Raw genomic sequence first — 18635 nt, forward strand, 5'->3', positions numbered from 1 at the left:
CCCGGCACTTTTTGGGCTTCTTCATGAATCTAGTTTTCAGGTAAGGTCAGATCATCTTATTGAATAGATATCTAAAAGAAAGCAAAGGAATGAATCGTTTTTCCAATTACCTTCTCTCGAAAACCATAGATCTTCTGGTTACCATTGACTATCCGGCACTTTCGTCTGTAGAGCGAAGCAAGAAATTGCATGGAAGGGCTTTTATGCTAATATCAGCCTTGTTTGGAACAATAGATGCAATCCATTTCAGTGTATGTCACTGAGTTCACCATTGCAGTTGAGACGTCAGGCAATTGAGCGTTCCCTAGAGTTTGGTTCAAAGGCTAAGGACTCCCTGCCGCCTTCATAAGGGCACTAAGGCGGAGCACGGAAAAGCAAATTGGGCACCCATGTTTTACCAGTCCCGGATCTCAGGGCCGTTTTGCCAACCGCCGACATGAACGAAATCGAATTTCATTGCGGGAAATTAGGATTTCATGAGGGAGGAAAAGGGGGTGGAGAGTCGTACAATGCATTGGTGGGATGAAGGTGCTAGCTTGGCTGAGATAGGAAGTTTCGATGTGTATGTAGATTTCGTTCTAGTGCCCCCACCCTTTTCGAGATCTGTCAGGATTACCAAGATGTTCTGGTGTAAACTATAGAGAAATGGAATGAATGAAATGTATCTAAGAAGAAAGGAAGCCATGCTCCATCATGTTTCTAAAAAGAACATCACCTCCCTTTTTGGTTAGATACCGCTCCGTTAGGTACTAATGCTTCTACCTATCACCCGGAGGGTGAGTTTGAGAGCTGTGTTTTTTTCCAACGTTAATAGCATTCCGCGAGAAAAGTCATCTACTGATGTTGTCAGCGGAGTCCCTCGTCCATCCATGTATGAATAGCGATATCCCCCATTTTGGACAGTGATGAGGTAGTCGACGCAATTTGCATGTGTATTTGCGTTCGGCTTTGCTACTTTCCTTCTAGAAAAGAATGTCCGCGGAAGGGAATAGTCTACGTGGCCCGGGGTAGTCTTTCAATTCCTTTATCGGGTGGGAGAGTTTAGAACCAGTTAAGCCAATAGCTGCTGCTTTAGTCACACTAGCTACATCAGTTGATCATGGATTTAGCATACCACCTCAGAATAGTCTACGTGGCCCCTTGTTTTTACTACAATTTGATATAGTGAATCCAGTAATGCAGACAGCCCTTTTTAAAGCGCTTTTAAAGCCCCTGACTCTCAAAAAGAGCTGGAGGTTTTGCCTCAACTCATTCCATGAATGTTGTTTCATTCCCCACGCGGCTGAATCCAACTCAGTCTTTATCCTGCCTTGGAGTTCTCTCTCATAACTGAAGCCAGGAGGTATTCGATTTATCGGATTTCGAGCTAGCTGCCCTTTTCTTGCTCCTTGCCATTAGCGCAGCCCTTTTCTTTTTCTTAGCTAGCGTAGTTTTTCACCTTCAAAAGAAGGCGCCAACGCTTTTGTAGTGACCCCGGAGGGGTCCCGGGTTGCTTTGGCGCGCCCCACCCCGTCAGTCCTGTGTTGTACTTGACTTGACTCTCCCCCGCTTGCTGCTTGCTGATCGCAGTGTTCAAAAATGACACGAAGCTGGATATGAGTAGATGTTGTTGGTCGAAAACGTCTTTCATTCACAATGAAACAGAATGGTCTCGCTCGATGCGTCATTTTAGAATGTGTATTTTCATATTAAGAGTTCTTAAAAGTTCTCAACTCAAAGCCCAACCGTCAAAAGGATGGTACAATGTTCGAAATTATCAACTTAACATGCCCCCTTACTTCCTTCGTGACCTCCCACTACTTCATCTACCGAAATGATTAGGCAGATCTCGTTTTTTCTAGCATTAAACCTGCTCATGATCCTTTATAGAGCATGGAGCAGACAGAGAGATGAAAGGACCACCTTCTCCTGCTTGCTTGATCGGAATCTATTCACATTTAGAATAGCGGAAGTGCTACTTAACTTCACTTAGTAGTTGAAACTCGGAGAGACAGAGAGAGTCCTCTCTCATACTTGCCAATTCCAAGGCTGATCAGCAAGGGAATTGGCAGGAACCAACCTTAGTTGCCCCTCGGTAGAGTGAGTCTACTTAGCGAACTGGCAGGACGCGGAGATCGATTGATCAATATGCATATCGAGAGTTGATGGTTGACCGCCGCCCCCCTTGTCCTGCCCCGGCCGGGGAGGCAAAGGGGATTGCTATCGTCACCCTTTCTCCCGGTGTATGTGAAAGAGAAAAAGTGACGCACTTTTTGGATTTTCGGTCTGCGGTTGGTTGGGCCAAAGAACGAGAGTCAGCTTCCTTAAGTCCGTTCTTCCTTAGTAGCTCAGTGGTAGAGCGGTCGGATGTTAACTGACTGGTCGTAGGTTCGAATCCTACTTGGGGAGATTTGATTCATTCAGAATTCGAATTGATAGTTATAGCTTTTCTGACTAGCGACCCCTGTCCTTCTCCTTTTTTTTTCTAAAGACGCAGCAGAATCGTCAAACGGGACATCAAAAGTGGGAAGTTGATTGTAGGATTTCTATTCCTCACTCTCGTATAGGTGAACTTGGTTCGTTCAATGAAAAGGGATAAGAAGGATCCACTGGGAATGAATGGGAAGACTGGGGTAGTATCTTCATTAGCCGGAAGGAATTAGTCTCCACTAGCGTAATTCGAAGAACGAACAAGAAAAGGCGTCTTTAGGTAGGAGGATGGATGGATGTGGTCCAATGGCTAAAGCTCTGCCAGCTTCTTGTAGACTGGCAGTCTCCGAGAGGAACCTTAACCCCCCGGGTTAGGCCGGGTGGGATGGTATACTTTTTTTTTCGCCACAAGTGGGAACTCAGTCCTTGGTAAGACACAAGGGGGGAAGGAAGATCTTCACTCATTCATTAAGTAAGTGCCTGCGGTGAGACCCACAACAAACGAAGGGGGTGGAGGGAGACCGAAGAAGGAACAATTGTCTTGAATGCTACGCTGGGATCAGCAGCTTCCAGTGTTTTCAAAATGAGTCGGGCAGGAAGAGGAAGATCGGGCGGGGAAAACGGGGTTCGAACCCGCGACTTCTGGCGTGACAGACCAGCACTCTAACCAACTGAGCTATTTCCCCCTTTCGTAACTACTGTCGATTCAACAGTCACCTACCGGTTACCTTTGTAACTATACCAAAGTAGCTGTACAACAGAATGCCCTTCGCCTTTAGTACTTTTCTTTTTCTTTTGACGACAGTAGAAAGAAATGGCTCTGCTCACTTAGAGAAGGGGCTCCGCGCTCTATCAGCTATCAGTTAGTTGGCGCTACGCGCGACTTCAGTTGACAAAAGCGAACAAGATAGCGCTAGCGCCCGCGGAGAACTTTCGTTTGTTCGCCTTCTAAAAGGCCTACTGACCTGCCGGTGAAAAGCCGGTTACAAAACAAATAATAAGACGTAGTGAAAAAGTACCAAAACAACTGAAGCCTACATCCCACTACGTCTGGGTTCCCCCTTCCTATGAACCTTGAGTCAATAGGTAGGGTCAACTATACCAAAGTGGAAGGGCCACTATCTAAGCTATTAGTGGGCTGGTTTGAACTATTGATTTACTGAATCGAGTGAAGTTGTGTTGCGTAACATATAGGTCGCCAAGGCCTAGAAGTACAAGTGGTCGCCCTAACGGTCACTCTCAAACTCACTACTTGAGTGACGAAAGTCACTTAGCTTCTTTAATAGGGCTTGCCAAAGAACCCCTCCGGGGCCCCGGGAAGAGGAAGAAGGAGATAGAGCAAAGGTCTCCTCTTTCTGTCCGCTCTTCCCGGCATGTAGAGATCCGATTGGGCTTATAGTTTAATTGGTTGAAACGTACCGCTCATAACGGTGATATTGTAGGTTCGAGCCCTACTAAGCCCATCTGACCTGCTTAATCAATGACTCCGGTAGTCACCTGAACCACTCTCTCGGATAGCCCACAGCCTCTCTTCTGGATGCGAAAGAAGATTCGATCAACGTACAAGGTTTGCCTTCTTGTGAGAAGGAGGGTTCTGAATTGTGTTCTCAGTGCAAAGGGAGTCTTTGAGAAGGTTCCGTTTTTCTGAAGAGAGAGAAGATCAGTAGAGCAGTCCGGCAGCTGTTCGGGGGTCAGCTTTGGGATTTGCCTGATCGACCCCTACCAGTGTATTAATCTACAAAAATGAAGATTGACATTCGTCAATTTACCGGATCTATCCTCTTCTACTAACTTTACAAAATGGAAGGGAAAATGTGAAGACCAAAGATGTCAACTACTAAGCATAGTCAATTGCAAATCGGCCGGTTGGTTTGCTTCTCTCCAAGTATGGGAGATTTTCCAATCTTAGAAAGACGCTCGTACTTTCTTGATCTTATGAAGAAGGGGCTTTCCTTAGCTGCGGACTTTGGGATCTTGAGAGTAGACCATGTCTTACGTTAGGGAATGGGAAAAGAAGGGTTACTTTTATTTTCATTTTTCCCTTAAAAGATAGACTTTGAAATAGGAGTCTTGGAATAATGCTGAATTCAAAGGTTTTATTTCTTTCTATAGTATAAGAAAGAAAAAAAATTATTTCTATTTCTATAGTATAAGAAAAACAAATAGTATAAGAAAAACAAATCGAATCAAATTCATGGATTTACCACGACCTCGGTTGTGACTCCATAGATAAAAATGGGAAATTTCTCTCTTCGAGACCATTGAAAAAGGGCATTGAACGAGAAAGAAATCGTCCACAGATGATAAAACTATCATATGCCTTGGAAAGTGATATGAGGTGCTCGGAAATGGTTGAAGTAATTGAATAGGAGGATCACTATGACTATAGCCCTTGGTAGAATTCCTAAAGAAGAAAATGATCTATTTGATACTATGGATGACTGGTTACGAAGGGACCGTTTCGTTTTTGTAGGATGGTCTGGCCTATTGCTCTTTCCTTGTGCTTATTTCGCTTTAGGGGGTTGGTTTACAGGGACAACTTTTGTAACTTCTTGGTATACCCATGGATTGGCTAGTTCCTATTTGGAAGGTTGTAATTTCTTAACCGCAGCAGTTTCTACCCCTGCCAATAGTTTAGCACACTCTTTGTTGCTACTATGGGGGCCCGAAGCACAAGGAGATTTTACTCATTGGTGTCAATTAGGCGGTCTATGGACTTTTGTAGCTCTCCACGGGGCTTTTGCACTAATAGGTTTCATGTTACGCCAATTTGAACTTGCTCGGTCTGTTCAATTGCGGCCTTATAATGCAATCTCATTCTCTGGTCCAATTGATGTTTTTGTTTCTGTATTCCTTATTTATCCACTGGGGCAATCTGGTTGGTTCTTTGCGCCGAGTTTTGGCGTAGCAGCGATATTTCGATTCATCCTTTTCTTTCAAGGATTTCATAATTGGACGTTGAACCCATTTCATATGATGGGAGTTGCCGGAGTATTAGGTGCGGCTCTGCTATGCGCTATTCATGGAGCGACCGTAGAAAACACTCTATTTGAGGACGGTGATGGTGCAAATACCTTCCGTGCTTTTAACCCAACTCAAGCTGAAGAAACTTATTCAATGGTCACTGCTAACCGCGCCTATATCCGCATCCATAACCGTTTTTCATTTGTGTGTAGAAAGTGTGTGTAGAAAAAGCCACATACCCTACCATATTATATTACTTACACTAAAAAGTACTAGACAATCTTATTTTTTTGCACATAAAGAAATAAAGAAGTCATTGCAATTGCCGGAAATACTAAGCCTACTAAAGGCACGAAAATAGAAGGTAAGTTTAAATCCGTCATGGAATAGGTGTCTCAATTCAAATTTACTATTTCTATCTAGTCGAAAAATATCTTAAGATTCTTATGATATAATTAAGTATATCTATTATAAGGAATATTGACTATTGTATTGTATTTTTTATTTTTAGTTTGAAAAATATTCTGTAAAAAAAATGCTTCTGTTTTTACACACAGTTCGAGTCACTTGTTGACTCACGATTACGCCTGTTAAAAGTTTCAAACGTCCTCTTTTTTGAAATTGAAAGAGAGTCCTATAAAAAGGTCTAACTTCCAAACTATGTCTTTTTTCATTCATTCTCCTTTAGTTTTTTTCTCTATCTAGAAGTGGAATAGAATAACCCGGTTGAAGGGTAATGATCATACGTCTGTAATGCATTGTATGGCCCAGAATAGGTCCTATTCTTTTACCTTTTCCAGGTAGTCGATGGCTATTCACAGCTACCACCTTAACACCAAAGAAGAGTTCGACCCAATGCTTTATTTCTGTCTTAGTGAATCCCGATTCGACATTAAAAGTATATTGATTATTTCCCAATAAACGAAGACTTTTTTCTGTAAATACTGCGTATTTGATTCCATTATCATATGATAATACTATATTTTATTATTTTATTTGTATTTCTTTATTGTATTATACCTTAATATATATATTCTAGATATATAGAATAGACGAATCTCGATTTGTCAAGTCTCATGATCATATCATGATCTATTTTTATTCGGCTCAATCTTTTTTAGAAAAAAAAGATTGAGCCGAGTTTAATTGCAATCAATTAGAAGAATAAAGAAGAATTACTGCATTTCATAACTTATTTTTTTCTTTTATGGGCGTAATAAAAACAAGACGTAATAAAAAAGGATCGACGCGGAAAGTTCCGATTGAAATAGGATCTAAACAAGGAAGAGCACTTGCCATTCGTTGGTTATTAGAAGCATCCCAAAAGCGTCCGGGTCGAAATATGGCTTTCAAATTAAGTTCCGAATTAGTAGATGATGCCAAAGGGAGTGGGGGTGCCATACGCAAAAAGGAAGCGACTCATAGAATGGCAGAGGCAAATAGAGCTCTTGCACATTTTCGTTAATCCATGAACAGAATCTATGTATGTAGACACATGGATCCGTACATCTCGATCGGAAAAGAATCAATAGAAGGAGAATCGGACGATATCTTTCTCGAAACAAACAAAAAGGAAAAGAAAGAGAAAACAAAAATCATGATCAACTAAGCCCTCTCGAGGGCTTGCTTAAGAATAAGAAAGAAGAATCTTATGGAAATAGCATGGAATAAGGTTTGATCCTATTCATGGGGATTCCGTAAATATCCCATTTCAAAAATCGAAACAATCGGGACTTTTCGGAGATTGGATGCAGTTACTAATTCATGATCTGGCATGTACAGAATGAAAACTTCATTCTCGATTCTACGAGAATTTTTATGAAAGCGTTTCATTTGCTTCTCTTCAATGGAAGTTTCATTTTCCCAGAATGTATCCTAATTTTTGGCCTAATTCTTCTTCTGATGATCGATTCAACCTCTGATCAAAAAGATAGACCTTGGTTCTATTTCATCTCTTCAACAAGTTTAGTAATAAGCATTGGTGTTGTCCTATGGTGTCTTTCATGCCACGCACACATGAAGGGTTCCCGCTGTAGGGTGTTGCAATACGTTCTTGATTCGCTTATAGTGGGTTGCTAGAGTGACAGAAGCTTAAACCCGAGTAAGGGGTTGTTGCGTATGGGATAAAGGGGACTTGATATTTTAATACTATGGTTGGGTTTTACCTTAATGATCTTTAGTAGTTGCGGATGCTTGCTAGAGTTCCAATCATAAGTGCATATGATCCAAGAAGAGAAAGTATGTTAGCTTATGCCTCTCCCTCATATAAAATTGCAGTAACGACCACTAATCTTGTTAATAATTGCCTAGGATAATTCCGCACACCGATCCATCATTATTCCACACTCGCTATTTATAATATATAATAATATATTCTAACTTTATGTTAACAGCACCTACTTTTATATTTTAGTTCTCCGATATCATGCAAAGCTATCCTCTTCATACCCACGACATGGTTTTATTTGTCGTTTCTAGATGGAAGCAAACATTCGGTGTACGTAGAGTCGTATCAGTGGAAGATAGGACTTGAGAGAATATTGATATTACCTTAGCTCCTTGTGGGTTCGACACCCCATACTTATCACTTCCACCTTTGGAAATTGCAAGGATGATTCCTTGCACTTGGGGATTATCAAACTCTTTTCTGGCGTCGTTGCCGGGGAGCAATAGTGTGGGGTTGATATTCTCGTGAGTGCTTGTTTGCTTTCTTCACTAAGTAGATTTTGTTTTCCCTTTTGTTTTTGTTTAGTTGTGGGTGAAACAAACAAAAAAATAAAATAATGCAAAATACAAAAAAATACTTGCCTCTTTTGCCTATTTTTTCGAAAAGAGAAGTGATTGGAAGGTTATGCATTAGAGATGTGAGGGTCGACCTTGAACACTTGTGTTCACGCTCAAGGAAACATTGTAGAATTTTTCATGGAAGTTTCTGAAAAATAAGTATCCCCTTGTATATATTCATTGTATTACAAAAATAATGTGCCAAGCTTTACGTTTAGAATGTTTAAATTGCTTGTTTGGTGTGTGCAGCAGAAAAAAAAAGAAACTTTTGTTGTAGTAATTGAATTTACATTTTTTACTGGAGAGCGATAAAATTTTGATATTTTTACATGGTACTTCTATGCTAATTCTTTATATTTTACTAATTTTTTAGAATTTTTGAAGGAACAAAAGTATACGAAAGTTCCAGATTGCTACAGACTGTCCTGTTGTTGACAGATTCTGTTTTCTATGTGTTGTTCACTTATTTTGATGAATCTATGGGTTGTATCGGGGGGTATGAACCATGGTGAAGTCAGAATACAGTAGATATAATGCTAATATGAAACTGTAATGAGTTTACAACAGTACCTAAAGATAGTGATTTTATTTATTATACTAACGGATCTCACAAGGTTTTTTGTTAAGTTTTGTGTGGATGAAGTGTTCGAAGATCGAGGAGTTATCAATATGAGAATAATAAGGAGAGGCAAGAGTTCAAGCATGGGAATTCCCAAGGCACCCCAAGTAAATATTTCAAGGATACTCAAGCATCTAAACTTGGGGATGCCCCGGGTCGCATCCCATCTTTCTTCTTCAACAATTATCTGTATACCTTGGTTTTTGTTTTGTTCACATGATATGTGTCTTTTGAGTTTATTTTTTCTTTCTTTTCTTTTATGCACCATGCTAGTATGAGATAGTCCTTCATTTATTTATAGAATGCTTCATGTGCTTAACTTAAATCTTTTGAGTATGGTTGTATAGAATGCTCTTTATGCTTCACTTAAATCTTTTGAGCATGGCTTTATAGAATGCTTTGTGTGCTTCACTTATATATTTTGAGCTTGGATGTTGGTAAATATATATTAATTGTAGAATTATCCATGAAATTCACTTGTATCTTTTGGAATATGAATAAGACTATCATCGGAATTGGGCTTGGAAGAGTATCATTATAATATCAAGACTAGCTAAAAAGGCATTAAAGAAAAGCGCTTGTTGGGAGACAATCCAATATCTATCCTTACTGTTTTTGTGTGTTCACATTATTAAGCTACTGTAGTAATCATGTTTTATAGATTTTCTTTCAATAAAGTGACAAGTAAGACCTTTGGGATGGCTTACTGTGATAGTTGATTTGATCTTGCTGAAAAACACAAACTTTTGCGCCCAGTAAAATAATTTTCATTTTTAACATAAGCGTGATAAAATACCGATTATTTTTGAACAAGATTAATATACAAATTGCTTAGGTTGTCCTAATTTTTCAGAATTTTTGGAGTGACAGAAGTATGGTTGTTGTCCAGATCATTACAGACTGTTCTGTTTTTGACAGATTCTATTTTCAATGCATAGTTTGCTTTTTTCTACTTTCTATGGCTTATATTTCTCAATATATATTATAGAAATGATATGGTACAGTAGGCATTATGTGAGAACAATTATGAATCTTATCTTGTCAGTACCAAAGTGAATGATTTACTCTTTATCATACTAACCCATCTCACAAAATTCCGTTAAGTTTTGTGTGATTGAAGTTTTCAAGTTTTGGGTGAGATATCGATATGAGGAGAATAAGGAGTGGAAAGACCTTAAGCTTGGGGATTCCCAAGGTAATAATCAAGGAAGACTCAAGCGCCTAAGCTTGGGGATGCGCCGGAAGTCATCCCCTCTTTCGTCTTCAAAACCATCGGTATACCTTACTCGAAGCTATATTTTTATTCATCACATAATATGTGTTTTTCTTGGAGCATACTTCCATTTTACTTGATGTTTGAATAAAAGCATTGGATCTGAAATCTTGAATGAGATAGAGTCCTCCCATGGCTAGTTAATTATTTGACTACTCATTGTTCTTCACTTATATCTTTTTGGAGTAGTTTGTCATTTACTTGCGTGCTTCACTTATATCCTACGAGTAAATGGTTGAATGAATTGAATATCATAGATCTGAAATTATATATGCTTCACATGCTTATCCCATCGGGAGTAATGACTTCACTTATAAGAAGTATAGGTGGTAAAATTTATTGAAAGTTAGCAAACTCAACATTGGTCACTTGAACAATTCATGAAAGAATATCGAAGAAGAGAGATTTCACATATAAATATACTATCTTGTACATCTTCTATGATTGTGAGCCCCATTAATTATTTTAAAACTTGAGAAAATTAGTTGAAGTTGGACAAGGAAGAAAACGTAATGAGTTATGTTTGGGTATATTTGCATAGAAGTTATATTGTTATGGATCCTCTAACATGTGGTGCTTGCTTAGGATCTTTTGCTAGCCAAAATTTTGTACTAAGTAGAGATACTACTTGTGCATCCAAACCCCTTAAACCCTGTTTCATGCCATGAGTGTCCACCATATCTACCTATGGATTGAATAAGATCCTTCAAGTAAGTTTTCGTCGGTGCAAAAAGCAATAAAAATTGCTCCTAAATATGTATGATCTTTTATTCTAAGAAAAAATAAGCGTTGTACAAACTTGTGATGGTAAAGAAATAAAAGCGACGGACTCCATAATAAAGGTTGCTATCACAAAGGGCAATACAATGTGACGTTCCTTCACATTAAGGGTTTGCACATCCAAAATTAAAAAGCGCATGACAATCTCTGCTTCCCTCTACGAAGGGCCTATCTTTTACTTTCATGTATTTACTTTTATGCAAGAGTCAATAATTTTCCTTCTTAGTTCAACCTCAATTTTTCTTTAGTTGGCAAGCATCATGTGGTGGGGAATGATCCAAGCATATATGGCCATTCAAATATATTTGATCATGAATTATTATTGTTGAAAACTATCTATATGATAAGTAAGTTGGGAGGCGAAACATTAAGCCCCTATCTTTCTCTGTGTTCGACGGATGCTATTTCTCCTAAAAATATGCTTTGAGTGTTAGCAATCATGGAAGACTATATGATAGTTGAGTATGTGGAATTTGCTAAATCAAAGCTCTTACATAGACTCTTTCTGAAAATAAGATGAATTGCAGTTGTTTGGTGACTGGAAGCATAGTTTGTTAGTTCTCGACAAACTTTATGGTCTATACTTTAACATGTGAATAGCTTGCTACTTGATCATGAGAAGTTTTATGAGATGAGCTACTGTTTATGATAAAGAATAATGCTAGAAAAACTGTTTGGAACTATCATTGATCAAATTTATGCACTATGCTAGCATTCGCACTTCATATTTTTTTTCTTTTATCATTTACCTACTCTAGGACGAGCAGGAATTAAGCTTGGGGATGCTGATACGTCTCCGACGTATCTATAATTTATGAAGTATCCATGCCATGTTTTCAACAATTTTATATGGTTTTGGTATGATTTGAATAGAACTAACCCAGACTGACGTTGTTTTCAGCAGAACTACCGTGGTGTCGTTTTTTGTGCAGAAATGAAAGTCCTCGGAATGGGCTGAAAATTTACGGTGATTTTTATGGACCAAAAGAGAACCCCGAAGCACAAGAGTTGGACCAGAAGAGTCCCGAGGAGATGACAAGGTAGGGGCGCCCTACCCCCCCCCCTCCCCGGGAGGGTGCTCCTACCTTGTCGCTGCCTCGTGGACCCCCTTGACGTGAGACTGACGCCAAAAATTCCTATAAATACCAAAAACCCCAGAAATAAATCTAGATCAGGAGTTCCGCCACCACAAGCCTCTGTAGCCATGAAAAATCAATCTATGCCCTCTCTGGAACCATGCTGGAGAGGGTCATCATCACCGGAGGCCATGGAGGAGGATCCCAGAGGGGACCAGAGGGAGAACCTCTCCCCATCTAGGGGGAGGACATGGAGGAGGAAGCACAAGGGGGAGAGTCTCTCCCCCTCTCTCTCGGTGGTGCTGGAGTGCCACCGGGGGAACCATCGCCGCGGTGATTGTCTTCATCAACATCACCATCTTCATCACCATCCTCATCACTTTTACGCGTTCCACTCTCCCGCACCCCGCTGTAATCCCCTACTTGAACATGGTTCTTTATGCCACATATTATGATCAATGATGTGTTGTCACCTATGATGTTTTGAGTAGATATCTTTTGTCTTTTGGGTTGATTCATGTTCTAGATTGGTTTGAGTTGTATGTTTTATTTTGGTGTTGTACTATGGTGCCTTTCGTGCTGCACACACGTGAAGGATTCCCGCTGTAGGGTGTTGCAATACGTTCATGATTCGCTTATAGTGGGGGTCTAGAGTGACAGAAGCTTAAACCCGAGTAAGGGGGTTGTTGCGTATGGGATAAAGGGGACTTGATACTTTAATGATATGGTTGGGTTTTACCTTAATGATCTTTAGTAGTTGTGGATGCTTGGTAGAGTTCCAATCATAAATGCATATGATCCAAGAAGAGAAAGTATGTTAGCTTATGCCTCTCCCTCATATAAAATTGCAATAACGACCACCGATCTTGTTAACAATTGCCTAGGATAATTCTGCACACCGATCCATCATTATTTCACACTCGCTATTTATAATATATAATAATATATTCTAACTTTATGTTAACAGCACCTACTTCTATATTTTAGTTCTCCGATATCATGAAAAGCTATCCTCTTCATACCCACAATGTAGTTTTATTTCTCGTTTATAGATGAATGCAAACGTTCGGTGTACGTAGATTCGTATCAGTGGCAGATAGGACTTGAGAGAATATTGATCTTACCTTTAGCTCCTTGCGGGTTCGACACTCCATACTTATCACTTCCACCTTTGGAAATTGCTATGATGATTCATTGCACTTGGGGATTATCAATGCACTTATAGGTGACAGACGTGCTGCAGGAGCTGATGCAGACGTTATGATCGTCTGGCAGGCTTGATCTGATGACTACTCGATAGTTCAGTGTGCCACGCTTTACGGCTCGGAACCGGGACTTAAAAAGTGTTTTGAACACCACAGAGCATATGAGATGTTCCAAGAGCCGAAATTGATATTTCAAGCTAATGCCCAGGTTGAGAGATATGGAGTCTCCAGAAAGTTCTTTAGCTGTAAGATGGAGGAGAACAGTTTTGTCAGTGAACACATACTCAAAATGTCGGGGTACCACAACCACTTGACTCAGCTGGGAATTGTTCTTCCAGTTGAGAGTGTTATTGACAAAGTTCTTCAGTCACTGCCACCAAGCTACAAAGACTTCATGATGAACTATAATATGCAAGGGATGACGAAAATGATTCTCGAGCTCTTCATGATGTTGAAATCGGCGAAGGTATAAATCAACAAAGAGCATCAAGTGTTGATGGTTAACAAGACCACCAGTTTTAAGAAAAAGTGCAAGGGAAAGAAAGGGAACTTCAATAAGAATGGCAAGCAAGTTACCGCTCCTGTGAAGAAGCCCATAGCAGGACCCAAACCTAAAACTGAGTGCTTCTACTGCAAGGGAAATGGTCACTTGAAGCAGAACTGCCCCAAATACTTGGCAGATAAGAAGGATGGCAAAGTGAACAAAGGTATATTTGATATACATGTTGTTGATGTGTTCCTTAATAATGCTCGTAGTAGCGCCTGGCTATTTGATACTGGTTTGGTTGCTCATATTTGTAACTCGAAACAAGAGTTGAGGAATAAACGAAGATTGGCTAAGGACGAGGTGACGATGCGCGTCGGAATGGTTCCAAGGTTGATGTGATCGCAGTCGGCACGCTACCTTTACATCTACCTTAGAGTTAGTTTTAGACATCAATAATTGTTATTTGGTGCCAGCGTTGAGCATGACCATTATATCTGGATCTTGTTTATTGCGAGACGGTTATTCATTTAAGTCACAGAATAATGGTTGTTCTATTTGTATTGGAGGGTATAAGCCATGGTAAAGTTAGAATACAGTAGGTATAATGCAATAATAAAATATGAATGGGTTTGCAACATTACTTAAAGTGGTTATTTGCTTTATTATACTAACGGATCTCACGAAGGTTTTTGTTAAGTTTTGTGTGATTGAAGTTTTCAAGTTTTGGGTGAGATCGCGATGGATGAAGGAATAAGGAGTGAAAAGAGCCTAGGCTTGGGGATTCCCATGGCACCCCAAGTTAATATTCAACGAGAACCAAGCAACTAAGCTTGGGGATGCCCAGGAAGGCATCCCCTCTTTCTTCTAACAACCATTGGTAATTTTACTTAGAGCTATATTTTTATTCGTCACATATCATGAGTTTTGCTTGGAGCGTTTTGTACTATTAGAGTCTTTGCTTGTTTTGCTTTTTAGTTTGTCATAATCATCCTTGCTGGACACACCTATTTGAGAAAGCCATAATGATGCTATGATTTTGTTAGAATTGCTCTGTGTGCTTCACTTAAACATTTTTAGCTATGGAATTGCTCTAGTGCTTCACTTATATCTTTTTGAGCACGGTGGTGCTTTAATTTTTGAAGAAATACTCTCATGCTTCACTTATATTATATTGAGAGTTAGTAAATCTCTGAAGAAATTCTCTCATGCTTCACTTATATTATTTTGAGAGATGAAAATTTTTATGCTCATGTTCTTCGCGTAAATTTGTTTGAGCTTGTTATAAGCAATGGTAATATATGAAATTAGTCCCGAAGTGATAGATATACAAGAGGGATGATACGTCCATTTTGTATCATGCTTTTATATCGATATTTATTGCACTATGGGCTGTTATTACACATTATTTCACAATACTTATGCCTATTCTCTCTTACTTTTACAAGGTTTACATGAAGAGGGAGAATGTCGGCAGCTGGAATTCTGGGCTGGAAAAGGAGCAAATATTAGAGACCTATTCTGCACAGCTCCAAAAGTCTTGAAACTCCACAGGGGTCATTTTTAGAATATATAAAAAATATTGGGCGAAGGAAGCACCAGAGGGGGGCACCCACCATCCACGAGGGTGGGGGCGCGCCCTACCCCCCTGGGTGCGCCCCTTGCCTCGTGGGCCCCCTGGCAGGCCCCCGGTGCCCATCTTCTGCTATATGAAGTCTTTCGTCCGGAAAAAAATCATAAGCAAGCTCACGGGACGAAACTCCGCCACCACGAGGCGGAACCTTGGCGGAACCAATCTAGGGCTCCGACGGAACTGTTCTGCCGGGGAAACATCCCTCCGGGAGGGGGAAATCATCATCATCGATCATCTCATCGGGAGGGGGTCAATCTCCATCAACATCTTCACCAGCACCATCTCATCTCAAACCCTACTTCATATCTTGTATCCAATCTTTGTCTCAAAACCTCGGATTGGTACCTGTGGGTCACTAGTAGTGTTGATTACTCCTTGTAGTTGATGCTAGTTGGTTTACTCGGTGGAAGATCATATGTTCAGATGCTTTATGCATATTAATACCCCTATGATTATGAACACGAATATGATTTGTGAGTAGTTACGTTTGTTCCTGAGGACATGGGAGAAGTCTTGCTATAAGTAGTCATGTGAATTTGGTATTCGTTCGATATTTTTGATGAGATGTATGTTGTCTCTCCTCTAGTGGTGTCATGTGAACGTCGACTACATGACACTTCACCATTGTTTGGGCCTAGGGGAAGGCATTGGGAAGTAATAAGTAGATGATGGGTTGCTAGAGTGACAGAAGCTTAAACCCTAGTTTATGAGTTGCTTCATAAGGGGTTGATTTGGATCCATATGTTTCATGCTATGGTTAGGTTTACCTTAATACTTCTTTTGGAGTTGCGGATGCTTGCAAGAGGGGTTAATCATAAGTGGGATGCTTGTCCAAGGAAGGGCAGTACCCAAGCACCGGTCCACCCACATATCGAATGCTGCTAATATTTGAGTGTATTTCATGAATGGATCAATGATTGAGCATGATGGGCTAGGGATAACTTTCTTTAGTGTTGATATTTTGAAAGGCATGGTTGCTTGTTGAGATGCTTGAGTATTGAAGTCTTCATGTCAATTATAGACTATTATTTAAACCATCTAAAATCCAAATGTCCATGCTACAAAAGAAAAAAGATATGTGATGAACATGTTAGGCAGCATTCGATATCAAAAATTCCGTTTTTATCATTTACCTACTCGAGGACAAGTAGGATTAAGCTTGGGAATGCTGATACGTCTCCAATGTATCTATAATTTTTTATTGTTTCGTGTTGTTATATTATCATTCTTGGATGCTTTACATTCATCTTATAGCAACTTTATATCATTTTTTGAGACTAACCTATTGACAAAGTGCTCAGTGCAAGTTGTTGTTTTTTACTTCGCAGAATATCAATACCAAACGAAGTCCAAATGCCACGGAACTTTTTGGAGATTTTTTTCTGCCCAGAAGACAACTTGGGAGCCAAGGAAGTGCCAAAGGAGAGGCCCGTGGGGCCCACCACCCACCTGGGCGCGCTAGAGGCCCCTGGCGCGCCCTGATGGGTGGTGGGGCCCACGGATGTCCTTTCCACCGCCTCTCAGCTTTATAAATACCCAAATATTTCAGAAATCCTAGGGAAGACGACGGAAAACAATTCTAGCCGCCGCAAATTCTAGAACCACGAGATTCAATCTAGAGCCCTATTCTGACACCTTGCCGGAGGGGAACACGATCACGGAGGGGTTCATCATCCTCATTGGTGCTCCTCCGATGATGCGTGAGTAGTTCACCATAGACCTACGGGTCCGTAGGCAGTAGCTAGATGCCTTCTTCTCTCTTTTTGATTCTCAATACAATGTTCTCCTCGATGTTCTTGGAGATCTATTTAATATAATGACTTTTTGCGGTGTGTTTGTTGGGATCCGATGAATTGAGAGTTTATGATCAGTTCTATCTATGAATATTATTTGAGTCTTCTTTTATCTCTTATATGCATGATTATTATAGCCTTGTATTTCTTCTATGTGGTTTGGTTTGGCCAACTAGATTGATTTTTCTTGCAATGGGAAGAGGTGTTTTGTGATGGGTTTGATCTTGCGGTGTCCTCATCCAGTGATAGAAGGAGTGAAGAGGCACGGATGTATCGTTGCTATTAAGGATAAAAAGATGGGGTCTAATTCCTACATTAATAGATCTTGTCTACATCATGCCATCGTTCTTATTGCATTACTCCGTTTCTCCATGAACTTAATACACTAGATGCATGCTGGATAGTGGTCGATGTGTAGAGTAATAGTAGTAGATGCAGAATCATTCCAGTCTACTAATCTTGGACGTAATGCCTACATACATGATCACTACCTTGGATATCGTCATAATTATTTGCTTTTCTATCAATTATCCAACAATAATTTGTTTACCCACCGTATGATATTTCTCGAGAGAAGCCACTAGTGAAATCTATGGCCCCCGTGACTATTTTCTATCATATGTTTTCAGATCTATTATTCCAAGAACCCAAAAATACCTTGCTACACGTTTTCTTTATTTATTTTATTTTATGTTTTTGCTAGATCTATTTATCCAACCTCATACAATTTTATCTATCTGGATATCAAGGAGGGATTGACAACCATTCTTACGCGTTGGGTTGCAAGTATTTGTTATTTGTATGCAGATGTTGTTTACATAGTGTTGCTTGGTTCTCCTACTGGATTGATAATCTTGATTTCACAACTAAGAAAAATACTTAACGTTGTTGTGTTGCATCATCCTCTCCTTTTCAGGAAAATACCAACGCAGATACGAGCAATCGGACGCCGATTTGCCCAACAGTCAGCAGAGCCCCAACCACCACAATGTCCAACTTACCCGCGAGGAGAGTGACCTCATGACCCACAGGCACCTCTTGGATCGAGCCCAAGCGTACCTACCTGGAGCATGAACTCTGACTCTCCCCGGGCACCGTCCAAATCCGCTCGAACGCGAGCCCCGACTCGCAGCCATGCGTCGGCCTAGAACCAGGGGAAGGAGGCCCGCTGCACCTGCACCCAACGCCACCCGCGGGGTCACGGCACACAGCACCAAGCGCTGCCACCCCACCGATCTGTACCACCCGTGCCCCGGACGAGGTCATGACAACCGCAGAGCCACCAGACCACCCCATCAAGAAACACGCCCCCACGCCGGTCCCAACCAGCAGTCGAAGCCACCGGCGACGGCAGCCCACTCCGCCTCATCCCGCGTCGCCCGTCGGCAGCCGGTCAGAGCAACCGCCCGAACCAGATCTGGCCGGGGCGCCCACCGACGTCGCGCCCCTGACGAGGAGCCACCCGCGCCGCCACTCAAGGACGCTACCGCCGGGCCGCCCCGGACGCAGTCACGCCACGCCGCTCTGCAGAACCTCGCACCCCCGCTTGGTACCGCTGTCCCGCGCCAGCCCACCGCGGGGAAGGGGAAGATGCCCCGCCACCACCGACGACGAC

At 41.0% G+C, this 18635-nt stretch overlaps 1 protein-coding gene and 1 non-coding gene across 2 annotated transcripts; one reads left to right on the top strand and one right to left on the bottom strand.

The window, feature by feature from the left end:
- Positions 1–3021: 3021 nt before the first annotated feature.
- TRNAD-GUC lies at positions 3022–3095 on the bottom strand. Its single transcript has one exon. It is a non-coding gene; the product is annotated as a tRNA-Asp (tRNA).
- A 1426-nt stretch (positions 3096–4521) lies between these two features.
- LOC119272632 (photosystem II D2 protein-like) lies at positions 4522–5598 on the top strand. The gene has a single exon (XM_037554080.1). It carries the CDS (start codon positions 4789–4791, stop codon positions 5596–5598), a length of 810 nt encoding a protein of 269 aa, XP_037409977.1. The 5' UTR covers positions 4522–4788.
- The last annotated feature ends 13037 nt before the right edge of the window (positions 5599–18635 follow it).

The sequence above is a fragment of the Triticum dicoccoides genome, chromosome 3A (assembly GCF_002162155.2).
Source record: "Triticum dicoccoides isolate Atlit2015 ecotype Zavitan chromosome 3A, WEW_v2.0, whole genome shotgun sequence".
Classification (NCBI taxonomy): domain Eukaryota; kingdom Viridiplantae; phylum Streptophyta; class Magnoliopsida; order Poales; family Poaceae; genus Triticum; species Triticum dicoccoides.

Coding starts and splice junctions, on each gene's coding strand:
- LOC119272632 (XM_037554080.1), top strand. CDS start 4,789: ATGACTATAGCCCTTGGTAGAATTCCTAAAGAAGAAAATGATCTATTT.